At 53.5% G+C, this 26,233-nt stretch overlaps 1 protein-coding gene across 4 annotated transcripts; it reads right to left on the bottom strand.

The window, feature by feature from the left end:
* On the bottom strand, positions 1–26,233 carry Celsr3 (cadherin EGF LAG seven-pass G-type receptor 3). Of its 4 annotated transcripts, none has more exons than XM_008853237.2 (36): positions 22,513–26,233; positions 20,331–20,981; positions 19,671–19,896; positions 19,295–19,410; positions 18,882–18,970; positions 18,614–18,771; positions 17,883–18,046; positions 17,480–17,605; positions 17,212–17,381; positions 16,431–16,616; positions 15,439–15,555; positions 14,913–15,084; positions 14,617–14,758; positions 14,400–14,520; positions 13,506–13,689; positions 13,092–13,193; positions 12,859–12,873; positions 11,665–11,759; positions 11,266–11,475; positions 10,837–11,032; positions 10,418–10,573; positions 9,895–10,066; positions 9,149–9,316; positions 8,793–8,919; positions 8,494–8,700; positions 7,915–8,089; positions 7,570–7,682; positions 7,030–7,109; positions 6,382–6,508; positions 5,743–5,859; positions 5,467–5,615; positions 5,112–5,221; positions 4,600–4,758; positions 3,592–3,792; positions 1,955–2,840; positions 1–258 (listed from the first exon to the last, which is right to left on the bottom strand). In XM_008853237.2, the coding sequence occupies exons 1-36, from the start codon at positions 26,228–26,230 to the stop codon at positions 231–233; spliced, it is 9,933 nt and encodes a 3,310-aa protein (XP_008851459.1). In that variant the 5' UTR covers positions 26,231–26,233; the 3' UTR covers positions 1–230. The 4 variants fall into 4 exon arrangements, with proteins under 4 accessions (XP_008851459.1, XP_017658689.1, XP_029412048.1 ...); XM_017803200.2 differs by having other exon boundaries at positions 6,382–6,505; XM_029556188.1 differs by lacking the exon at positions 12,859–12,873.

Raw genomic sequence — 26,233 nt, 5'->3', positions numbered from 1 at the left:
CTGGTTACAAAGGTACAAAATGTATAAAAGTCCTCCCCTCAGTTCCCACCCTCTGCACCTGTCACACGCATGCTCACAGATGCGCATGGGACCTCCGCACTGCACTGCACTGCAATGAGAGAGTTGAGGGGAGAACTTGAAGAAGGCTGCCTTGAGATCAACCCAAAGTCTCTTCTGGCAGCCGAAATCTTCTGCTGCCCTTGGCTGCTCCTCACCAGCTTGCCAGCCCCTCAGGAATGACCCTCACTTCTGGGAACTCTGTCAAGTTGAATGTAGAAATTAAGGGTCATGGCTGAGAGAACCTTTGCCTCTCAGCCCACAGCCCCTTCATGCCCACTCCAGGGTTCTGAGTCCTTTGCACGTCCCTTCTGGACCTCTACTCCCGAGACTCATCAGCAAGGCTGCTTGGCTGCCGAGGTCTCTTAGCAAGTCACCATTTGTGAGACAGATGTGTCACAAATATCCATATCTCAAAGAGTTTGTTTCTATAGACCCCTTCTACAGATGAAGATGCTGACTCAGAGCAGCTTGTACTGTGCCAATGTCACAGCAGATGAGAGACAGAACTCACATTCCATGTGACTCCAGCCCGAGTTCCTGCTCGGTGCCCTGGCACTTCTGCTACACAGCCAGACCCCAAGGCCAGACTTCAGGGGGGACCCAAGTGGGTTATCTCTCTCCTCTCTACCCCTAAGCATCGCTCCAAAGCTCCAGGTTCCCCAAAATCCTGTTTCCCAACATAGTCCTGTTCAGTCCTCTTGTCCCCTGCCCCACCCTCTGAAGTCCCTTTCCTTCACAGTCATCTCTCATCCTACAGATATAGCCCAGAACCTGAGCTAGCAGCTTCTCCCTTTTTAAAATTTTTTATTTTATTTTATTTTTTTGAATAAACAGGGTCTCCCTGTAGCCCCAGCTGACCTGGAACTCGCTATGTAGACCAGGCTAGATCCATCTGCCTGCCTCTGCCTCCTGAGTGCTGGGATTAAAGGCATGCACCACCACACCCTGTTTTAATATTTTTTTTTAATTTAATGTGTACAACTGGTTTGCCTGCATGTATGTAAGTGCAGCCATGGAGGCCATAAGAGGGTGTCAGTTCACCTGGAACTGGAATTATAAAGGCTGTTAGCTGGGAACTGAACCTGGGTCCTCTGAAAGAGCAGCCAGTGCTCTTAATTACTAAGCCATCTCTCCAGTCCCCTGTATCTCCTTGAAAAAGAACTCTCCTATTGGCTTACAAACCTGGCAACTCCATGGCTGAGTCCTGCTAACTGAATCTGGAAACAGCTCTTCTCTGATCCCCCCCATTCCTCCTTGGATTCCTGTATATCCAGTTACTTCTAAGTGTCTCTGACATTCTCAGCCCCACATGTACCCCACATGTACCAGGCCTCACACCACAGTGCCCACTGATAAGAGGAACTTAATACTGATGGAATACAGCAATGAATGGATGATTTATCCTCAAAGTTAGCTCTCAGTCTTGTATACCCTTCTTTTTTTTCAGAGCTGAGGACCGAACCCAGGGCTTTGCATTTGCTAGGCAAGCACTCTACCACTGAGCTAAATCCCCAACCCCAATCTTGTATACCCTTCTATCCTTTATGACCTCTCAGGCAAGACTTCCTCTCCTCAATGCCTCTTACAAATGCCACATTATTTTGCAGTTCTGGGTCTTGACTCCTGCCTGCCCCTTCCTTTGGGCTACTTATCTGGGATGAGTGAGGAAGGGGAAGGTGGCCCTAATCATATAGCCAGCAAGTCCTGGCTAGTCATAGTCCCATTTACTGCCAGATTTGTCCCCATCCTGTGGCCCCCTGGCTATGTTGAGTCTGGTGTAGCTCACACCTGTCTGCCAACCCCCACCCCATCCTGTGGTGGAACCTAGGGTGGGGTACACAGGAAGTTCCCCTAAACTAATGAGACTGGGAACAGGTGACTGAGCCCTGCTTACTCTGAGTCTGGAGACAATTCCGAGATGCTGTGGGATGTGGCTGATCGAGGTGTGGAGGGCCCAAGTGCAGAGGCTGTGGCAGAAGGTGTGGCAGTGGTATGAGGGCCCGAGGGTGTGCTTGAGGACTGCACTGAAGAGAGGGCCGAGGAGTTGAAAGAGGCAAGGATAGAGGATAGAATATCCAGTTGCTCTGTGGAGGGGCCATGGCTAGGGCCACTGGCTGGGTCCTCCCTGGCTCTGAGAAGCTGTGGGGTGGGTCCAAGGGCCTCCCGTGAGGGGTGCCGACTAGGCACCTGATCCAGCTGCTCCCTAGAGTTCGAGCTCCTAGACAGAGAGTCCAGAGGCCGGGATGGCAAGAGAGGGTCCCTTGAGAGTTGCAGCTGTGGGGATAGGGGCAGAGGCGGATGCTGTGGGTCAAGGTCCCGATTGCGGCGGGGTGGGGGCAGTGTGCTCAACCACTCTCGGGGTGCCCCTAAGTCCAATGCATCCCGTGACCCGAAGCGACCAGCCATGGCACCAGGGTACTCCCGGGGTGGCTGCCTCCGTGGTAGGGTGCTGCCCCTATCTCTGGGCTTCAGGCGGATTGGGGCAACATCCAGGTGTTCCTGGGACCCTGGCCGGCTCAGGGGATGTAGAGCAGGGGCAGGAACCTCCTCTAGCCGCTCCCGGCTCAGTTGACGCCTTAGGAGCAAGTCCAGCTGTTCTCGAGAGGAGTAGCGGCTGGCTGGCTGTGAAAGGCTGCCTGTGCCAGTGCCTGCATAGATGCGACCATAGGAGGCAGCTGGCACAGCACGGTGGCCCAAGGTGGCTGCACGGCACCAGGACAGCTCAGGAGTGCCTCGGGTTTGGGGCACCAGTGGGTACTGCAGCCTATTCTTCAGGATGCCTATGGGAGGAAGAGAATGGGGGACAGGGTATGTGTCAAAGGGCAGGCTGGAATCCCCAGTTCTAGCTAGGGAAGTGACAGCTCCTGGGATCCTGTTACAGAATTGGAAGGAGAAAGCCCTTGGGAAGAGCAGGGGCAATTCCAGAGATCCCAGACAGTCAGTGGAGCAAGAGTCAGAGTGAGGAGACAGTAATTCTCTAGGTCAAGCCAGGGCAGTGCAGGTGGTGCAGGGTGAGGGCAGACTTCCCAGTGAAGTCAGAAGAGGGATAACGGTTGGTCCTGGAAAGGTAGGTCTGGGTCGAAGGAGTAGAAATCCCTTGGGTTGGGGCAGGAGGAGTCCCTAGGGTTTCTGTGATGCAAGACTCAGGGCAGAAACCTCTTGTGTTGGTACAGGGACAACCTCAGGGCTCCTATAACCAGAGTAAGAGACAAATTTTTCTAGACCAATGCAGGAGCTCTGGACTCTAAGGGACAACAGCTTCTATGGTCTTACAAAGCTGAGTGGGGAAACAGGGAAGAATGGCCTCTAAAGTCCCAGGGGTACAAGCCAGAGCATTGACGGGGGCAGGAGCTCCATGGTTCAGGATGGGGCAATCCCTGGGGACCATGAAACAGAGTAGAAGAATAAGAACCTGCCAGATCAGAGCAAGAGGATTACCCTATTTGGGACCAGGAAGCTGAACCCCCATGGGTTTGGACCTGAGCAGCCTTCAAGGCTCCTGCAGTCCAGGTCAAAGGTCAGGGATCATACCTTTCCTCTGGTGTTGGGCACGACCCAGAGAGGTTTCATCCCCACTGGTCAGGGCCAGATCTGGCTGGTTGTTGTTGGTTGCATCTTTGTTGGTGTCCAGCCCCAGGCGCCTTTCAGAGCCCCATGCTTGCAGAGCACAGGGTGCTGCCTCACACTCTCCCAGGGCAGGCCAGTAGGACAGGAGGTCATTGCCATCCACATCTGTGGAGCCAGGGCAGGTTACAGGAGCCTCTGGCTTGATTCTAGTGTTTCCTGACCCCTGTGATTTAGACTCAGTGACCTGTGGCCCTAATGACCCTTCAAAACCTGGCCATTCTCACTGGACAGAAATAAGAACAGGAAGGCCAGCAAGATGGCTCAGCAAGTAAAGGCACTTGCTGCCAAGCCTGACAACCTGGGTTTAATCCCCAGGACCCACATGGTGGAAGGGGAGAACTGACTCCTGCAAGTTGTCCTCTAACTTCCACAGGCACACTGAGGCACACATGTACCCACTTAGACATATGCATGTACATATAATAAATAAAAATGTTTTTTAAAAGAAATAGGGGGCTGAAGAGCTGGCACAGTTGTTAAAGGCTCAGGCTCACAACCAAAAGAAATAGGAACAGATGGATGTCTCTCTCCAGATCAATGGAGCCACTGGAGGAAGGCTTACTGATAAGTTCTCATCCTTAACTAGAAGTAGATAGAAGAGACGAGAGTCTGATGGCAGAGAAGCCAAGAAGACAACAATAAACCTCAACTCACAGCGAAGCCAGGAGGTTGGAGGGACAACATGTCACTCTATAATATCCTGACCTCATCATCATTGTCCAGACTGCTCCTAGATCCCCAAGCACTACTATAAATCTGGATGGGGATGGGAACAATGCACAGGGTCCCAATGATGCCCCCAGAGGCTCCCAATGGGTCAGGCTCAGGAATCCTGGGGAGATAGCAAGGTTCACAACTAAGTGAAACATGGATGCCCCTTGATCATTCATGGGATCAGAGGGCTCCTATCACCTTTGGGGTGGGCAAGGAGCCTCTCACTCTGGGCTGCCCGACGGAGTGGACGCTGGAAACGCCCTCGAGTCCGGCCATTGTCCTCACTTTCTGAAGATGGAATGGATAGACTCCTCTCTTCCTCCAAGGACAGGTCACTGTCAGAGTCAGAGTCTGCACCTAGAGTTGGGAAGGTCAGGAGGAAGGTACAGCAGTAGTTTGGAGAGGCAGGGGACTTGGGGGATAAGGAAAGGGCCTGGAGCTGAGGGTCTAGAGACGGGTACAAAGGGGTTAAGGTGGGGACCTGGTGGAGCTTGGAGGGAGGTTAGGAACAGAAAGGCTTGGACTTATCAGGGTGAACTGGGTTAGGAGTGGTTGGAACAATGAGGGCTGGCTGGGCAGGTGCCTCCTGAGACAGTGACCTAAGAGGAGCTTGTCCCACCTGATCAGTCACTGCTCCCAGTTTGGGGCAGAAGGGAGATCAGAAAGACACCCTTGCCTCCCTCCTCCCTAACCCAGGGCTCCAACTCCACCAGCATCTCGATGGAACATGGCCACATCCAGGTCAGTGGGACCAGCATGAGCCTGGAGACTGTGGTCAGTGTGGTCAGCAGTCGAGCCATGTCGAACCAGAACATTGTCCCTGGAAATGCAGGAGCCCCGATCAAAGAAGAATGTGACAGGGTGCTCTGGAAGCTGGGGTGCTTTTGAGTACATGGCCAGCTGCATATGGAATGGCTGAGGGTGTCCCTGGGTATGTTAGAAGGCATCTGGGCAGTGGCAGCAGCAAGACTCCAGGTGGCAGAGATGATAGAGCCACCCTCCCTAGGACCTGGTATTGTCAACTCCTGGTGAAGGGACTAGTCTAAGCCATATGTGGCCACTTACCTGAGGTAGCTGCGGCCCCGCTGGCTGTCCTGGTCCTGGGTCCGGCCAGATCGGGCACTGCTCACTGAGGAGACGGTGGAGGCACCAAGAGTGATGCGGATAAGGCCACTCTCCTCAAAGAGGGCTGTGTTGTTGTAGGCCCCAGACCCCTGGCGGGAGGCAGGCAGGAGAGGGGTATGAGCTAGTCCTGAAGAAGCCTCAAGCATGGGGCTCCCCAGGGCTTCCATCCCTCACCAGAGCTCCCATCCTCCACCTCCAGCCCTGGCAGCCTCTCACCGTCCCAGGTGCTGGCCTTATCTCCTCGGGTGCTGGCTTCTTGCCTAAACAGACTGGTGTCCAGGCAGCCCGAGCATCTGCATTCAGGACACAGAAGAGAAGCAGTACAGCCAGGCCCTGTGGATCAGTAAGTGTCAGTGTGGGTCAGTGAAGGACACTGAGAGATCAGAAAGGATATACCATCAGAATATTGCCAATAGGGGGTCAATCAGGGGCCAATAGAGGTCCCTGTGGGTCAGCAAGGAAAGGGGCATCAGTTATTGCAGGTTAGTGTAAGCCAGTGAGAGGTCTAAGGGGTGCAGAGCTAGTATGAGAAGCTAGTATGAGAAGGCTGAATGGCAGGAGTCTCTAGAGTTAGAGATGGTTAGTGGGGATCAGCAAGGTGTCAGAAGCCACAGTATTGGTGAAGGCCAGGATCAGCACCTAGCCCAATGTTAGTATCTAGCTGAGAGTCAGCTCTAGGCATGGGGTCAGCAGCTAGGGCCAGCATCTGTTTTGGGGTTAGCAGCCAGCCTGGTAATAGTCATTCAGTCAGAATAAGCTCTAGGAATGGTGGTAATGTCATGCCTAGGGCGGGGCTGAGCTGAGCCTGCTGAAGTCCCATCAGGGTCTGGGGTAGGAGAAGGACAACAGAGGTACCTGGAGGCCACAGAGTCCAGCATGGAGGTAGTGGAAGGCCAGTATGCTGTGATTGACTGCCAGGAGGCCAAAGAGCCAGGAGGCACTGACCAGTAGAAGGAGAAGAAAGGAGCTGCGAAGGGTCCTGCTGTGAGGACATGGGAAGACAGAGGAGGACATGCCAGGGTCAAGCAGGGTTTATGTAGGAGATACAGGAGGACACACAGGGGACAAGAAAGATAAACACTTCACATGGGAACATGAAAGTCCCAGGAGGACATTAAGAAGATAGGACATCACACAAAGAACCAAGAGGGCACTCAGGGAACCATGAACAGACATGGAAAATAAAGTGGAGTAAGATAGCCATAGGAGAAAACAGACAATAGGCAGAAACATACAGGGCAGGGGGAAAAAGTGAGTTACTCAAGCCACAGAAGACTTCGGGGAGACCCAGGAGATCAAGAGACAGCTGAGTGGAAGCAAATGTAGGGCTAGAATATGGCAAAAGCACCAGAGAGACCACAGGCCAAGGCAGGAATGACTTCATCCCTTCATGCAGAATTTGGAGCCCAACCTCCACCAGGTATGCTAAGGGGAACCACACTCCACCCAGGAGGGGGGTCTGCCATCCTAAGGACCCCTACTTCCCTCAACTAGGCAACTCACAGCACAGAGGTCTTCTTGGCCTCCCTCTGCCCTACAGAGCAGGATGTGCGGGCAGTGAGGAGAAACATGGTCCCGTTCATCTAGACCCACAGCCAACATGTGGGGCCGGGGGGAAAAGAAAGAGGCAATAAGAGACTGAGAGATGGGAACAGAGAGACTGAGACTACCAGAACCAGAGAGAGAGAGAGAGAGAGAGAGAGAGAGAGAGAGAGAGAGAATATGAATTAGACACAAAAGAGACAAAGACCTTAAGGATCAGAAGAAAAGCCAGTGATGGAAAAGACAGAAAAGCCAAAAGAGATTGTGATAGAGACACAGAGAAATGTAGAGGGACAGAGGAAGGAAGAGGGGCCAAACCCCTGACCCATGTCCTTCACACCTTCATGCCAACTGAGTGGGAGTTCACTCTGTGACAAGAGATGAAAGCAGCTCAGGATACCTGTGCACCACCAACTGGCACGCCACCACACTTGCTACAAGTTACCTCCCTCACTCCTAAGAATGAAATACACAGGTTGGCATCAAGTGCCAGATACTCACCACAATGACAAGGACAATAGGGCCAGCAAAACTCCAGATGAGAGGTTCATGGATGGAGATCCAGCAGAAGTCAGGGTTCCCATAGCCTTCTGGGTCCAGGCCAACAGCAAGGCCTTTGGAGAGAGAAGGGGTAGGACCAAAGAGGTATGTTCTAAATTCTGAAGTGCCCCCTGCCCCCACACACATAGGAAGGAAATGGGAGAGCAAGTAGGATCCTCCCTAAGGAGATGGCATGGGGGCTGAAGTTGGCAGGGGGAGGGTCATGATAGGGATTTGGGACATAGTCAAGGATCAGACTATATGACAGAGGTTGGGGATCATAGCCCTGAATGTGCAAGGCCTCACCCAGCAGCACAGCTGGGACGCCCCAGCCCAGGGCATGGTAGAAGCGCATGGCACCACGATCCACATTTCGAGGCTCAACCTGCATGCGGTAGAGGTGGAGGCCCTGCACCAGGAGCCACGCAAAGGTGCTGAGGAAGAAGTAATGCAGGAGGATGGCGACTGCAGTGCACAGCAGCTGAAGGCAGGACCGGGTAGCAGGTGTCAGGACCTCTCCTGTCCACCCCACATTTGACTCAACCCCAGACACCTGCTTTCCACTGCTGACCCCTAAACAATAGCATTTTGGGGGAGGGGGTTGAGACATGGTCTCACTATGTAGCACTGGCCGGCCTGGAACTCACTACGTAGACCAGGTTGGCCTTAAACTCACAGAAATTTGCCTGCCTCTGTCTCCCAAGTACGAGAATTAAAGGCGTGAGCCACCACATCTGGCAAACAACAGCATCTTATCTCAGCATCCTGCCCCAAACCCTGATTCAACCTGAGTATCCCTGATCTTGTACCCTGAGCTTTAGCCCCAGACCTTCCAAGGAAAGGTGGAGTCATTGGGACACAGCTTCCCTAGCCCTGACTCTGCACCTGGTTGTGGGTCCTGTGGATCCCAAGCAGGAAGAGGAGCTCTGCCACACCCAGGGCAGCAGCCACATTGGCATGGATCCCACGCACATTGGACTTGAGGCTGCGCAGGCTCAGCAGGACAGCAGCAGTCAGTACTAATGCAGCCACTGACACTGCTATAACCACATGGGTGAATACAGCCAGCAGCTCCAGATCGCCCTCCAGCCTCTGTGGAGTTAAGGATGGTCACTGGGGTGCTAGGGAGAACCTCCCTGCCCCTTCCACTTCCCATGTCCTTGGGATACTGAACACAGCCCCACCTCACGGGGAGAGGCATCCATAAGGACTCCAAAAGTGCCCGTCCGGCTACAGCGACACCGTGCATGGGACCCATTCCTGTGTACCAGCTCGCAGTCCCTTGCTGTCCACATACCATGCTGGTCTGCCCTGTAGCCACAGGAAAATTAGATCCACCTTTCCCTCCAGGGCGTACCCCATTGCAGGCAGAGATTTGTGAGATGGTAGGATGGGGTAAGGGTGCCTGGAGTTAGGAAACAGCATTCTCATGGGCCTAGTTGCACAGAGGCAAAATAGGGGCCTCAGGGAAAGGCTGGGAAAATCAGTTGGCCTCCCAGAATCTAATGGGGACAAAGGGTTTCTAGAGTGGGGTCCTCACGGGCCAGGTGGATCCCACTGCACGCAGATCGCCTTGCTCCGATTTGCTGTCTGTAGTAGGCGGAACTCAAGGTTGATTGGGGACTCCAGGATACCCCTTAGGAAGTTGCGTCCATGGAACACAGCCACGCTGACCACTGGGGAGTTCATAACAGGGTTCTGGGGGAGCCTAAGAAAACATCCATCTGGTCTTAGACACTGTTTACCCAAGATTGATTGCCTACCTCTCCCTATCTTCATACCACTTGCTATGGCTGACCAGTGTCTGGGATCCCTGCAAAGCAGATGCTGTTTTTTAGAACATTAGCCAGTCTCTGCTGGATGCCAGGGCCTTCAGACTCACTATACAGACTGGAGTCTGAGGCCTGAGCAGCTCTAAATGGTATATGACTGTCTCAAACTTTCCCTCCTCCCATCACCATCTCACTTCCCAACCAATCTGTCTTTGCCTTTCTCTATCAACTAGTTGGCCTATCTGTACCTGGCTCATGTACCCTTCCTGTGTGTGTGTGACACAGTCCCCATCTGTGGCTTTGTCTGTTAGCCTGTACCTCTGTTACTCTCTACAACTCCAAGAAAAATTTACATGGAACACAGCTTGGGTGGGCTCCCTGGAGCTGTGCACAAGTGTCTCCATTTACCTGTGGATCTCCTCATCTTCCCATCAAGAATGAGAGTGCTGAGTGGAGTAGAAGCTTACAGAAAACTTGGGGATGAGGGGATTAGGAACAGTTCTAAGTATGGTACCTGGCACCACGGCGCTCAGCCTGAAACTGGGCAGGGAGCAACCCTCCCAAGGTGCGGTACACAAGGAGAATGACAATGGAGATCCTAGGCTCAGGCTCAGGCTCCATGGCAGTAGGTGGGGGGACCACACTGGAGGCCGTAGAGTTTTCTGTGTTGCTGCTTGTGGGCAGAACTGCCATGAGAAAGGAAGGAATCACAGTGACCTCTCAGCCTGAGCACCCATAGACCTAGCTCTGAACCCAAATGGGATATCTTGCATATAAATCCAGAAACTGGGAGTTGAGAATGCAGGGGACATGAAGGGATATTGAAGTTCTGGGAATGGGAGAAGAGGAGAAGACCTGGTAAGTTGAGGGTATGACAAAGTATACATGGAGGGTAGACCCAGGAGGGTCTCACATAGGAGCTCTGAGGTTCAGGAAGTCTGGCAAGGGAAGAATTGGTAGGAGGGTGAAGTGATATCAGGCCCTGGAGGGAGATAAAGAGACAGGCCCAGGCCCAGAGGTCACCCAAAGGCCCTTACCTTCAGATGGGGATGGCTGTGGGGACTGAGAAGGCAGAAGCACATGCGTATGAGGATCCCAGGCATCCTGGCCCCGAAAAAGGTTGCTGTGGTAGCGGGGGTAACGACGGGCCCCCCGAGTTGAACCGGGATGCTCCATGCGGTCAATGCTGAGCACTGCCCAGGAGAAAGAGACGTGGACCCATCAAGAACCTCCTGCCCATGCCAAGGGTTACATTCTTACCTATCCCCATCTTATATACGAGCTTCACAAGCCATTTTCCGATGTTGTCACTGCAGGACCTGCCCTTAAAAAGTGCTGGAGGAGAGGGGTTGTGGCATCACCTCCTGTCACTAATGATGGCACCAGTAAATTATGGCACCAGTAGCACCAGCCCCAGAAATTCCCCTGCCCTTATCCTGTCCCATTCACCACTCACTGATATTGGGCGTCACTAGTCCAACAGGATTCAGGTATGTGAGTTCCATATTTCTTGCGAGTGTGGCTGCATACTCCTCCAGATGCCGCACCAGCCCTGCACTGCCTGGGGAACCTCCAGGGGCCCGCTGCCCCAGGGCTGCCCATAAGTCCCCTGTCTCTGGAGCAAGCAATGCAGAGCCGGCCCATAGCAGATTCTAGAATGATGAAAATGGAGCTGGGCTAACCCAGATGGAGACAATATAATGAAAGGGCAGACATGAAGGGTCTATCCAGATATCAGAGGGGACACAAGAGGCAAGAGGGCAGGATTGGAAAGGACAGGAAAGGGTGAAATCCCAGTACCTTCAAGGGCTAGGGGGCTGGAGAGCAGAGCTATGGAGCTAGAGGTCAGAGCCATAGAATAGGGAATACTGGAGCACAGTCCCACCTCATTGAAGTGGGCATCTTGTGTGGCTGTCAGCCCAAAGCCCTGCTGATGGCTCTCAAAAGCCAGCAAGTAGGCCAGCAGGCGGGCAGTAACTCGGACATCTTGGCTAAAGTAGTGGTCAGTCTGGCCTGTCACCTCCCGCAGCCGCTGAGCCAGCTTCTTGGCCTCCACAGTATCCAGTGCTGTCTTGTTCAGCTCTAGGCCATCCAACTGCCAAGTCAAGAATGGCAGTGGTTGCTCTGTGGTCCTGTAGGCCTTTCTCAAAAGTCTTAAAGTCTTACAGGGAAAAAGGCTTAGACATTAAAGGGCAAAGCCCAAGAGGTTAAGAGCTAGGGTATATTTCAGGCCCAGCAAAGGGCTGAAGATCTGGGGTACAGGGCAAAGTATGGGTAGTCTCACCAGCAGACTAAGCTCTCGAAAGGCAGGTGAGGTACAGTTGAAGAGGTCAGGCTCCAACCAACCCTGGTCCTCATCACATAGCCGTACTGCAGCACCTACGGGCAGGTAATCCCTGATCAGGCCTAGAGCCTGGATACCTTTATTGATAGGTGACCACAACACCCTCTTCTATCCCATAGGGAGCCCTAAGGTAGAGGCCACAGTGATAAGCATCTATAGCTAGATGCCTGGATGCTCCAGTCTAAACCCAGGTGGGTTCCAGCTGCTTGTTGGTCAACTTCTGAGGGGTCTGGGAACAATCCTTACCACCAACCACATAAAGTAGAGCACAAGGATACAAGGATGAGCTAGTCTCTCTCTCTCTCTCTCTCTCTCTCTCTCTCTCTCTCTCTCTCTCTCTCACACACACACACACACACACACATGCACGCATATGGACTTGGACAGACAGGTCAAAATTCACACATATGCCAATGTTCATAGCTGCATATACAGATCTGTGGACAAACAAACACACACACACAATGTTCTCTTGTACATATACAAACATGCTGACATAGACAAGGTTGTCCAGTAGTATCATGTGACCTAAGTTAGACAGGGGTGGGGTTCTCACCCAAGTTTTAACTACCCCAATAGTGACTTTGCTATGAGGCTGGGATAGAAGTTGAATGAGTTGTAACCACCAACAAAAGTGACCCTAACTTAAATTCAGAACCCATCCCCTCAAGACAGACTCACAGACTCATGCACAGGCACAGCAGGACACACATGTGGGCATGCATACACAGACGATCTCTGTCCAGCCACTGCAGAGACCTCAAGCAGCAGGGAGGGTTCTGAGGGACCCTCAGACAGCAAGGAGAAGCTGGTGGATGACTCTGACCAGTAGGGAGAGGCCTGCAAGGACCTCAGGAAGGAAAGAGTCTGCAAGGCTCTTAGGAAGTGGAGTAGGGTGTGAAGGGTCCTCAGGTGATAGGAAGGGATCTCTGAGGACCTCGGGCATCAGAAAATATCCCCAAGGTCCTCAGATAACAGGAAGGGACCTCCAGGGACTTCAGGCAGTTAGGAGTGCATTTTAGAGAGCTCAGACAGCAGGGAGGGGTCTGCAAGGGCCTTAAGCAGCAGGAGGGATCAGCAAAAGCTCTGGAAGTGGGAGGGGGCAGCGCACCTGAGCAAACACGTACCCCTTACCTGCACCCCGCAATCCTTCCCAGAAGCCAAGAGAAACAGATGGAGGCTTAATGAGAGTATAGGAAGGGAGCCAGAGCCCCTAGGAAGTAGAAAGGGGCCCACATCGACCTCCACCCCACTCCCATCTCTTTACAGATCTAAGACCACCCATCTTGGGAAAAGAGATGGCTCTAACAATAAGAAAACAGACCTTTCCCTGCCCTCTAAAACAACCCTACCTACTATTTACTTACCCAAGGCCCCCCGAGGACAGGGCACTGTGGCCAAAACACCAAACTTAGTCTGAGGCCACCACACTCCAGATCTCAGGGACTTGGGGCAGGCATCATAGAGTACTAGGGAGAGAGGAAGTGCTGAGCCAGGTGGCCAGGGTCTAAGGCAAGAGACAATCATACCTACTACTCCTCTACGACCCCTACCCTCAGACCCATAGCCTACCACTCCCCTACTGGCTTCTCAAGAGCTGGTCTGGTAGATTCTATAACAAGTCAGCAAAATTTGTGCAGTAAATTGTGGGATTCCCTGGGTATAATAGGTCTCCCTTAGGAAAAGCTTTCCAGAATCCTCTACCTCTTAGAGTCAAGAGTGCCACTGATTCTTTAGCAGTAGCAGTGCTCTACAAGTAGAGCTGGAGGGAACTTGCTTACCTCTGCAGCCACTGGCTGTCACCTCTGCAAAGGGGCTGTCACAGCTGTTGCATTGGCGGCCAAGGGCTCCTGGGCGGCAGGGGCACTGGCCACTGTGGGGTGCACATGAGCGAGAGGTGGAACCCACAGGGTAGCAGTCACATGGAAGGCATGAGTCACTGCCCTGTGGTCGATAATGGAACTCCTGTTTGGGGATGGATCAGGAACCTGAAGTCAGAGGTCAGGGCTTAAGGAAAGGGTCTTAAGTTAAGGTTTTTGAGAATGAGTGGAATGAAGGGCAAAAGTTAAAAAAAAAAAAATAGGGCTCATAGGTCAGAAGGAAGACAGGCCCCAGATGAAGACAGGAAGGGCTTAGGAGTCAAGGATGAGAGGTGGCAACTAGGCTGTAGAACACAAGTTAAGAGGTTAGGACCAGCATGTCTTTAATTCCAGCACTTGGGAAGCAGTGGCAGGCAGATCTTTGTGAGTTAGAGGCCAGCCTGGTCTACATAGCAAGTTCCAGGCCAGTCGGGGCTACACAGTGAGACCTTGTCTCAAAAAAACAAACAACAGGGGGTTGTAGAGATGCCTCAATGGTTAAGCGCACTGACTGCTCTTGCAGAGGACCTGGGTCCGATTCCCAGCACCCACATAGTAGCTAACAACTGTCTGTAACTCCAGCTCCAGGGTATCCAACGCTCTCTTCTGACCTCCACAGGCATTGCACTACATGGTTACACCTACCTACGTGCAGGTAATACATTCATATTCATAAAATAAAAATAATAAAATATTAACAACAACAAAAAAAGAGGTTAGGGCCCAAGTCAGGTAACAGAGGTCAGCAAGCTGGACAAGAATCATGGATGGTATCCAAGGGAAGGTTAAAATGTCAAGGGTCAGGGTCAGGCAAACCTTGCAGTGACACTGCCCATTTGTCTTGTTGCAGTTGGGGTCAAAGCCCTTGTGAACATCACAGTTGCAGGGGCCACAGGTCGGGCTTCCCCACCAGCCCCGAGGGCACTGCTGGTCCATCCTGGGAATGAGATGAAGTAAAGTGCCTCCATGAGAGTTCAATGACCCTCCCGGTTCTCACGAGGTCTTTCCATCATCTCAGTCCCCAGCCTCTCACCTGTGCTCACAGTGGTGACCAAAATAGCCACCTGCACAGTCACAGGTATAGCCATAGGGGGCTCCTGGTAGGTGTCGGCAAGATCCCTGGTTTTGACAAGGGTTCAAGAGGCAGGCATCCACACAGCCTGGGCCGTAGTAACCTGCAGGTTGGGTCAGGAAGCTCAGGACACTGGTCAAAGAGCATGGAAAGAAGCAGGGGCCTAGCTCTTTCAGTTCCTACCCCCCTCAAGACCCTCCTGTCCCTGAGTTATCTCCATGAGCCCCTGCTCCTTCCCCTACTCTCTTAATGCCCACCTGGCCAACAGGTGCAGGAAAAGGTCTGCCAGAGGTCTTTGCAATCAGCATGAGGTGGACAGGGCCCAGATGCACAAGCATTGGTCACAACACAGCCAGGCTCCACATTCAGTTGGTGGCTGGGGGATAGCAGGGCTGGGGACCCCAAGGGTGTAGAGCCAAGCCACACCCCCTATGAACACAGTCAGCAAGGGGTGAGACACATTCAAGGCAGTCCTACAGAACTAGCTACCCAGTCTAATGATTCCTGACCTGCAGTCCCCTCTGCCCTCCACAAAACTCAAGGCCTCTCGTTCAAACATTCCCACTCAGGCCCCCTATAGTAGCCCTAATTGTGCTGTTTCTTTCACAGATTCCTAATGATTCTTGATGACCTAAGCCAGTCTCTCACCCACCACCACAGAAAGATCTGATTTGTCTCTTATTGCTCTAGGTCATCTAGCCCCCTTTCCATGCCAACATCTACTTGAATGCTGCTTTTCAGGCCCCTAATGACCCCACATCGTATTCTCATGCTAATCCACACCTGGACACAGCCGACCAGACCCCGAGGAACCTCCTCCTTACTGCTGTAGGGCAGGCCTCCCACGTGGAGTTGCTTTACCTTCAGACCATGCAGCTCATTCCCCACTGCCATGGTGTCCTGAAAAAGGGGGGTGGTCAGCACTGAAGTAGGGGGTACTTAATGAACTCCTACCATATCCCAGAATCTGTATGACCATGCTTTGTCCCCCTGTACTAGGGAAATGGTTGAGCTGCTCTCAAATATAAAGAACCATGGTTGATATGTAATAGAAAAGTTTTAGTTAAGGGCTAAACTAACTTAACTAAGACAGGCCCTTCCCTCCTAGACCCACAGCCAACCTGAAAATTCCATGATCTTTTGCTGGGCCATATGTATGGGGTATGTGTGTATGTGTGTATGCATATTCATATGTATATGGGTACACATATGTGTACATGTGCATGTGGAGGCCTGAAATTGACATTGGGTGCCTTCCTTGATCACTCTCCACTTTATTTACTGAGCTTGCTAAACCCAGAGTCTAACTACTCAGGTTGCCAAAGGGATTCCCTGCCTCTGCCTCCTGAGTGCTGGAATTACAGGTGGCTTCCATGCCTTCCCAGATTTTACATGGCTTTTGAGGTTCCAAACCCTGGCCTTCACACTTTCATAGCAAGTACTTTGTCCACTGAGCCATCTCCTGAAATTCCATGATTTTGACTTGGGGTGGGGAGATTTTAGGGCTGAGTCCAGAAGAGGCTTTCAGGAATCAGGCAAAGTTTTGGCTACAGGGGTCTCCAAGATCAGGTCAGAAATCTGGGTAGCCTCCCTGACATAATAAGGGAGACCTGACAGTAGACCAACCTGGCTAGTGGAGTGGGATCAAAGCAAATGCATGGGAGAACTTCAGATTTGGTATGGTGGAGGAGTGGAGATGTGCTGGACTAGAGATAGGATCAAATAAGGTCTAGTTGGAAGGCTGAGAACAGACTACCCTGGGTCAGAGGTCAGACCTGGAAGAGGCTGAAGTCCAGTGAGACCATAAAGACATGATGGCCCCTTCGGCCACCTGGTTCCTCCTGCAACTCCAGCCGCAGATCATGCCACCGGCCATCACTGACAGTCACCTGGTCCAACAGGAGGTGAGCAGCATGGCCCGAGCCCCTGGTTAGTGTCACGGACAGGAACCCCCGATCTAGCTGTAGGCAGAAATGCATAGCCTTGGGGTTAAAGCCTTGAATTGAGCTGAGGCTGGGTGATGAGAACAGAGGGCTAAGAGATCAGGAATATGAGTTCAGAACAGTAGAGGCAAAGGCACATGTGGTACACTGTGCCAGGGAATATCATGGGTTGGGGTAAAGACAGAATCTGGGGTCATGGCTTGATAGTTATAAAAGAGCTATAAACCGGGTGTGGTGGCACATGCCTTTAATCCCAGCACTCGGGAGGCAGAGGCAGGCGGATCTCTGTGAGTTCCAGGCCAGCCTGGTCTACATAGTGAGTTCCAGGCAGCTGAGGCTACAGGGAGACCCTGTCTCAAAAAGATGAGAGGGAGAGAGAGAGAGAGAGAGAGAGAGAGAGAAAGAGAGAGAGAGAGAGCTATGCTTGTTCCCTGTACATGCAGAGGACATTATGGTAGGGAAAAGAGTCAAAGTCAAAGGTCCATAGCAGAGTCCAGTGTGGTTAAGACACCTAATAGAGAACTATGTTACATGACCAGGCCCAAACCCAGTTGCTGGAGGCATCAGAGATTAACAGAGAGGGTATACGGAAGGATTGGAAGAACAGACACACCTGGCAGAGGAGTATGCTATGTGGCCCAAACTGCACTTGCATCAAGACCCCTTCTGTCCCCCGTGTACGAAATGCCAGTCCCAGGTACCATGGCACAGAAACAACCATGTCATCACCAAAGTTCCAACTCAGTGTGCCATTGCCATGGAAATGGTAGGGATGGGCCATTGCTGAGGAGATAAAAGAAATAAGGTTATAAGTTCCATTTTAAGAACAGAGCTTATTTACCCTGTACAGTCAGTCCTCTTGCCCCATGATGCCCACTCACTGAGACGACAATCTTTGCCACCAAAGCCTACAGGGCAGTCACAGCTGAAGCCACCCCAGCGCTCTGAGCAGATACCACTGTTCTTGCAGGGGCCTGAGTCACAAAAGTGCAACCTGGCCTGACAGCCTGGGAGAGAAAGGGATAAGGAAGAGATGAAAACATTGGGTGAGGGGCATGAGTGCTAAGCAGGATGTTGGGGGTCCAGAGGGGTAGAGAGTAAACATGATTTCAATCTCATGTTTTCAAGAAGTAGGAACAAGGCCCTAAAGGCTGGACTATAGTATGGTGCTTGCCATCAAAAGGAACTGGATTGAGGCCTTATATGGATCACCCCATGCAGCCCTCCACCTCCTTATGATAGAAACAGGGTCACAAATGGGATAAGTGGGAGCTTTGGGCCTACCTGCCACAGTGCCATTGTTTGCAACAAAGGCTGCCATGTCCACTCGGCGGCCATCAATGTGCAGGTCTCGCATACAACCAGTGAAGTCTTTGTGAGACACGGGGAAGTTCTCAGGAAGGTTGGGGACACCCCCCAAGAGCAGAGGGCCTGTCAGGTCCAGGGACCTGGAGGTCAGGAGCCTGGGTCATTGGTGGGACTGGAGCCAGAATAGGGTTACTCTTGGGGGCCACAGGAAGTAGGGGACAGGACTAAAGGAAAGGTGATTAAGTGAAGAGGATAAGGCCAGACTGGGGAACGAATTAGGATCTAACTTCAGTTGTGGGAGTTCAAAGGCAAGACCATGATGGGATGGGGAAAGATGGGGACCTGAGAGCTATGTTGAGGTATGAGACATTTAGGTGGCTGGGGTAGGAAATAGAGAAGAGGAACTGAGGGATCAGCAGACTCAATGGTCTGAGGAACTACTTGTGAGATTAAGGGACTAGAAGCAATGTGTGACATTACAGACTCGGAGTGTGGAGATTTTGGAGGACTGAATGCCTAGAGACTGTTTCTGAGGACTAGGTAGAAGCCAGAAGCCACAGGTAGAATAGAGGATTGGAGCTAGGCTGAGTAGGTTTCCAGGATCTTTGAACTGCCCGTTTGGGGAAAGGAAGTTTGGCTGGCTATGTGAAGGGTTAAGGTGGACTCTGGTAGGCAGAGAACATGGGGATCAGGGGTGGGGGCCTCACTTCTTGGAGCTTGTTTGTACACCAGCAGCTGCACATGAGTAGTTGCCAATCTCGGCACCAAACTGCAGAGCCACAGCCATATTGCAGTCATCCACACTCAACACAGCCACCTTGTCCTTCGAAGGGCCCTGAGCACCCCCTAGGGCATCTGTCCGGGGCTAAAGAGCAGGCACACCAATCAACAATGCCCCTATGGAAATTCCTGAGAACTCAAAATCCTGACACACCTCCACACCCTGCCCATACACTGTGCTGGGATGGTGCCCACCTTGTTGTAGTATCTCAGATGCACTGTATGCCACTGTCCATCACTCAGACCCCCTGGAACTGTGGGGCTGACCACTGTATTGGATTCACCTGTGGGGGATATGCATGTGGAGTACAGCTACTTGAACATTCTACTAGATTAATCAAATCAGTATATCCCCTGATGCCCAGACTGGCTGGACTACAGTGTCCTTGTCCAGATAGGAGAAACACACACTTCTTGGAGAGATGGACCTTCCCATAGGGATTGGCCTAGTCCATTCCACAGAACCTGGTCCTCACTGTTGTGTTAGGCACTCAAGTGTATGTTCAGGTGCACAGTGTGGGACACCTCAGGGGACTCATGCATTGAATCTTCCAGCCATCCCAGGCATTCATGCATCCACTGTCACATACATCCACAGGAGCACCCACCCGTGGAATACGTAAGCCGAACTTGGCCAGCCACAAGCTCCAGGGCCAGAAAATCATGCTTCTCATTCAGCCGCCCGTTGTAGAAGAGTAGCCCACAGGACTGCACTGTTGCAAACCTGGGGGAGGTGGGAAGGGGAGCATCAGGAACAGAACTGACCTCACACCCTCCATTCGGGAACCAGCCCAAACTGGGCCAAAGAAGAGGGGATTAGATGCCAGTCAGCTCAGCGGCTCTTCCAAGACACCACAGCAGGGGTCAGGGGGAGGGGGCAGTGTCCGGCGCGGAAGTAAGGACACGGCAGTTAACAATCTGAGTCTGGGTCACGTTAGGTAGGGACAGCAGGGAGGCGTGCAGTGACACGGGGCGGGCACCTACGAGAGGGACAGTGTGAGGTGGAAGCGCTGCCGCAGGCCGCGGAACATGACGAACGAACTAGGAGGGAAGGAGCGTGCCGCCACCTCACAGCGCGGGCCCTCGAATGCGCCGCCCGCCGGGCACTGGCAGCGGAAGCCGCCACTCGGCGTGTCGGTGCAGGTGCCTCCATTGCGGCAGACGCCAGGCACGCAGCGACCAGCCTCGGTATCCAGCTCGCAGTCTTCCCCTGCGGGGTAGGACAGGTCAGAGGACGCCCCTCCCACGCCCCGCCCACGATCGAACAGGTCCAGCGGCTCGAGTGGCTCGAGTGGGCCACTCCAGAGGCCGCGTGCTTCAGGGCCGCGTCCCCAGGCCTCTGAATGGTCGACCTGCCTATGGCCACGCCTCATTCGGTCTAGCTCCGCCCCAGGTTAGCCTACACTCCGTCGCCACGCCCACGCCACGCCCCCTTCTTCTCAGCTCACCTAGCCTAGGGCTTTAGGCTTTCTATCCGCTGGGTTCAGAGGTCTCACCTCACCTCTAAGGGGTCCCAGTGGCCTCCCATAGTCCCAGCCCTGAGATCTGCGAGAGCTTCACCCAGTCCCGGCCCGGCCCCAGCCCTCGGACTGGCCCGCCAGCAGCCCCGCTCCCGGTCCGCCCCTACCCCCGCGCCGGACTTACCTGTGAAGCGCGGCCTGCACACGCAGGTGTAGCCTCCCTCGCGCCGCGCGCACGCGCCGCCATTCCTACAAGGGTTTGAGTAGCAGAGGTCGAGCTCAGTCTCGCAGAAGTCGCCGGTGAAGCCAGGTGGGCAGCGGCAGCGCAGGCCGGCGATGGGCTGGATGGGTCGGAAGAGCGTGGAGGCCGAGGATAGAAAGGGCGCAGAGGAGTCGAAGCGGAGCACCGACACGCATTTCATGTAGTTCTCACAGGGCTCGCGCAGGCACACGTTGTCGTCAAAGGGCAGCACGTCGAGAAGCGAGCGGGCCGCCAGCGCAGCGCGGCGTACGTACAGTTGCTCCTGCAGTTCCTCAGAGCTGAACCAGGGCGCCGCAGTACTTGCCCCAGCGCCACGCGGTGCCAGCGCCGAGAAGCTCACGTTGAGCACGGTGCCCCCCACATCCGTGTCGTTCTGGATGTTGAAGATGAAGACGTCTTCGGTAGGTGTGGCGAGCACTGCAGCCACGCCTTCAAGAAAATGGCCCAGCAGTGGTGACAGGAAGCGCTCTTGCCACATGTTCTCCAGGCGCACAGTCAAGCTGTTGGCCAGCAGCTCCTCCGTGATGATGACCACACGCAGCACACACTGTGCTGTGACACTGTGCAGGCCATCTGCAGACAGAGGCAAGGGCAACCTTAAGCCTGGGATCAGCAGCTGCCTCTCTCCCTGGGACATAAGACGGCTGGGACCAGTGATTGCCCAGATCTCTGAGTCAACAGGCTGACCCCCAATAGGGCACAAGTGAGTCTGGGGCTAGTAACTATGACCTCCCCTAGCATCAAGGTACCAACAAGTTGCTTCTGCTTCCTCCCTCCAACCCCAACACAAGGATGGGCCTAAGCCAGAAGTTCACCCAGCTGAGGTCTGGCCTTTAGCTCTGGGGTCTGCACCATTCCTACTCCCATAATTGTATGAGTCTTTCTATGAACACTCAAGAAGTTCCCTAAGTGCTCAGTAACTCACACTCACTAGTCATCACGATTAATAGGCTATCCCCACTCAGGACACAAAAAGAAACCAGGACCACTCAACACTCATTCCTAGCTCCCCACCTTCCCCCAGTATAGCAGAACCAGCAAAACATCTACAGAAAACAAGGGGTCGGGGGGGGGGGCAGTCAAGGATTACCCTGGTCAGTAAATTGCTCTCCCATGGTACTAGAACAGACCCTGGGCCAGTGAACACTCAATACCATTCTCCAGAACCCAGGATCAGCAAGCTCCAGGATTATCATGGACCCTGACATACACCCACACTGCATTCTTCGCATGCTTGTGTTCAAAAGCTGCCCAATTCTAGACTTGAGTCCTGTTTCAATGTCCATCCTCAGAAATGAAGGTGAGGTTTTATTTACCTTACTGGTGTTTTCCTCAGATCCTAGCACATGTTAGGTGGTCAGGAAAGATTGGTTGTTGAGCAAATTGAGAATAAATGAAGGTCATACCTTCTCTGGCAGTGCCAGAAGTCCCAGCTCCAGGATGGAGACACAGAAGCCTATCTCCAAACCTCTGGAGCCTCTGGGAGAACCTCAAGAGCTTTTTCTACCCAATCCCTTCTATAAGAGAAGGGGCTGTGAAAGCCTGAGGAAACAAGGCAGTTGGACCTCTGGACATTTTCTCAAAGTGCATGGCCTTGGACTGCCCTTTGGGCAGCAGCCAGGCCTCTGTGGAGCTACTCCCTGCCTGAGGCTGTCACAATAAGCTGCTGTTCCTGACCCCTGAAATACTGGTCTCCTTTCCCTGCAGATGGGGTGAAGGTCAAACTAGATCCAAAGTAACCTTTATCTACACATGGGCATGGTATGGATGAACTAATATTCTGGCTTTGCTTAGAAACTCCAGAGCATCATCTAGGACCTCTGCCACCCCTCTAGGGAGAGAGGGACAATCCATATGGGATTTATGGTCCTCATGGAGTCTCTTATTTGCTTTATAATTTCCAGGATTCTGAGAGAATATTCAAGACCCAAGATGAATCTCTGAGATGTATGGAAGTTCTTACTGGGTACAGGAACTCAACACTTGAGATTCTGGAAGGCTTGGAAATTGCTCTTTGGTTTGAAGTGCCTTATTGAATCCCTCTTTAGGTTGAGCCTTGACAGGTTAGGATCATTAGGTCACTTGCTCACCCCCCACGCCTCACCTGTTACAGTTACCAGCATGGAGGCCACCAGTGGGCGGTTGTTGTCCAGCTTTCGGCTGAGTCTCAGTTCCCCACTGGTCTGGTTAACCACCAGGAGCTGCAGCTCATTGCCACGCTCAAAAGAGTAGAAGAGATGGTCAGAAACATCAGGGTCATAAGCTGGGATGCGCCCAATGATGCCCGAGGGGAAAGTGTCGGAACGGTTGGAAACATAGTTGTTGAAAAGGATCTGGAAGTTGTTGAGCACAGGGCTATTATCATTCTGGTCAACTAGGCGGACATGTACAGTGGCCCGGCTGACGAGAGGTGCAGATGTGGCCTGCACCACAATCACATACTCCTGGCGAGCCTCATAATCCAGGTCAATGAGTGCTGTCAGCTCTCCAGAGAAGATGTCCATTTGGAACAACTCAGGAATATTCCCTTCCACAATCTGGTACATTATGTGGGCATTGGGGCCTTCATCAGGGTCCATTGCAGTGATCTGAGCCACCACTGAACCCACAATGCTGTTCTCCTTCACCCGCACTTCAAACTCCTCAGCGGGAAAGACAGGTGCATTGTCATTCACATCTTGTACAGTCACTTGAATACTGACTGGAGTCCGCAGTGGGGGCACACCACGGTCCACTGCATAGGCAGTCAATTCATACACTGGCACCGCCTCCCGGTCCAGCCGCCTCACAGTCCTAACAATGCCAGAAGTGGGCTCAATGGTAAAATCTCCATCCCCGTCTTCCCCATTCTGGAAAGTGTATTGAACCCGACCATTGGCATGAGCATCCCGGTCAGTGGCTGATATCTGCAGGACACTAGTGAAAGGTGGCGCATCCTCGGAGACCAAGCCCGTATAGTGTGAGGCCACGAACTGTGGAGCATTGTCATTCACATCATTGACCATTACCTCCACATATGTGGTATCTGCTTTCTGTGGGATACCATTGTCCCGAGCAGTAATGGCCAGCGTATATGTCACTTGATCCTCATAGTCCAGTGGAGCTTGTAGAGTAATGGCCCCTGTGTCTGCATCAATACGGAACTGGGGCAGGTTATCTTCCAGAAGATAGGTGATACGAGCATTTTCTCCCACATCATCATCAGAGGCACTGATGACTACCACAGTGCTACCCACTGGCCGATCCTCATTCATACTCACTGAGTAGTGAGCACTTTGAAAGACAGGCCTGTGAGTGTTGGCATCTGTGATGTTGATATGCACATAGCAGAGATCATGAAGGGCACGATCAGATGCAGTAAGCACCAACTTGAAGTAGCGTTCCTGCTTGTAATCCAATGGCAGAGCCAATGTCACCAGACCCACACCACCCTGAGTGCTGATGGCAAAACGATTCCGGGTGTTGCCACCTGTAATTTGGTAGCTGATGGCACTGTTGGCATCACGATCTACTGCAGTTACAGTGACCACACTGGTGCCCACAGCTGCATCCTCATTCAGTCGAAGGTGGTACTCTTTCATGGTGAACTCAGGCCGATTGTCATTAACATCCAACACAGTTACTGTGACACTGGCTGAGGCAGACAATGGAGGTGAGCCATGGTCTCGGGCCTCCACACCAAAGAAATAATGTTCCACGGACTCACGGTCCAGGGGACCACTCACAGAGACCCAGCCAGTGGCGCTGTTTATCACAAAGGGTGTGTCTGGTGCCACACCAGTTAGGGAATACTCCAATCTGGCATTCTCCCCATGGTCTGCATCCACCGCCTGTATGTGGATGACTGAGTGGCCCAGGGGTGCATTTTCCAGAACAGAGACCTGAAAGGGTGTGCTGACAAAGATAGGAGTATGATCATTGATGTCTACCACCTGGATGCTTGCCAGGCCTGTGTTGTTGGATAAGGGTGGCCGGCCTGCATCTTGTGCCCGGATACGCAAAGCATACTCTCTCTCTGCCTCAAAGTCCAGAGGTGCCACCACCTGGATCTCACCTGTGAGGCTGTCGATGGCAAAATGGCCACGGCTGTTGCCACTGATGATGTTATAGTGCACCAAACCATTGGCGTCCTTGTCCTGGTCGGTGGCGGTGACACGTAGCACCACCGTGTGGGGGCGCACGTCCTCACGCACCTGCGCCACATAGCGCTTCTCGCTGAACTGAGGCGCGTTATCGTTTTCATCCAGGACAGTTATGTGCACTCTCACGGTGGCTGAACGTGGCCCAGGTTCCTGGCCCTGGTCACTAGCCTCCACCACCAGCTCGTAGCTTTCCATGTATTCGCGGTCCACGCGTCCGCTGGTGCTGATGAGTCCTGAACGTGGATCAATCTCGAAGGCGGCGGCGGCGGTGCGCGCAGCTGGTGTCCCCACGAAGCGGTAGCGCAAGTTAGCGTTAGGTGGCGCATCGCCGTCCGTGGCACGCAACTGCAGGATGGGGTAACCTTCTTCCACATTCTCACGAAGTGTTTCCCGATACTGTGCTTGTTCAAACACTGGCGCGTGGTCGTTGCGGTCGGCTACTGTCACGGCCACCATGGTGGTGGCCGAGAGGCGTGGTGAGCCGTGGTCCTGCGCCGTCACACGAAGGTAGTGGCGTTCCATACTCTCTCGGTCCAGAGCAGCAGCGGTGCGGATGAGGCCGCTCTGAGGGTCGATGCTGAAGAGCTCCAACGAGCGGCTGTTCATGAGCGCAGCCAGCGAGTAGACTAGGCGCCCGGCCTCGCCCGCGTCCGGGTCCTGCGCCACCACGCGAAGCACCGCTGTGCCCGCTGCCTCATTTTCAGGTACCAGCGTCTGGTAGTTGTATTGTGGGAACTGCGGGTGGCGGTTTGCGGCTCGACGGGGACGAGCTTGGTTCGTTGAGAGTATTCGCCTGGCTTCACGACCTGTCGGGAGCCCGGGAGGGCGCGGCCCGGGGTGCTGCGGGAGGAAACGGCGGCTCAAGAGACCTCGGGAGCGCATGCGCTCTGGAGCTGTCCGAGACTCGCGGGGTGCTGAACCCAACGTAGGAGCTGTCCTCACCACACGCGGTGCTGAATCTTCCCCGAGGCCAGATCCAACAGAGCCGGGGAGGCAGTCCCGTCTAGGGGGTCCCCTCTCAGTTCGGGACGTCGCGGCTCTCTCGCTCTGACCCTTGCGTCCTGGCGCCCACAGCTCCCCGCAGCAGCGCAGGGCTTCCACTCTTTTGCGGATGCCTCTCCTAGCATTGCGCTGGAAGGACACTGGCTTGGAGCCATCAGGCTGAGCCAGAAGGTCCAAAGGATGGGGAGAGCTGTTTCCCAGATCCGAATCCTCTGGGGACAGAGTCTCTGGCGGCAGACTACCTCTTCGCAAAGGCCCTGTTCGCCCACAAGAGGAGATCTCTGGGTGCCAACATAACAGATATCCTGGTCCCTGTCCTGTCTCTTGCTCACGACTGCCCAAAGCCTGAACCACCACCTCCGTGTTTGGCTGCTCAGCGAGTCCTCGACCGTTCCGGGCGCTTTGCCTACCCACTCGGAGCCGCATGAAGACAGGCTCCCTGACTCCCAGACCAGGCTCTCCATCCTCCCAAGCCCCAGGCGACTCGGGACAAAGAGCTACGGCTCCACCGCCGATCTGCGCTCTTGACCCGGTAGCGGCAGCTACCCCTGAGTTCCAGCCCTGGTCCCCGCCACCCCCCAGCTCCTCCCGGCTAAAGGGGAACAAAGAGAGGAGAAGGAGCAGTAGTATCGGGGTCGATGGTCCCCAGAGACCCCACCATAGAGGCCGCCTCGCCATCAC

The sequence above is a fragment of the Nannospalax galili genome, unplaced genomic scaffold, assembly GCF_000622305.1.
Source record: "Nannospalax galili isolate Female #2095 unplaced genomic scaffold, S.galili_v1.0 scaffold786, whole genome shotgun sequence".
Lineage (NCBI taxonomy): Eukaryota > Metazoa > Chordata > Mammalia > Rodentia > Spalacidae > Nannospalax > Nannospalax galili.
Note: the sequence above shows the minus strand (reverse complement) of the source record. Positions and strands in the feature narration are given on the sequence as shown.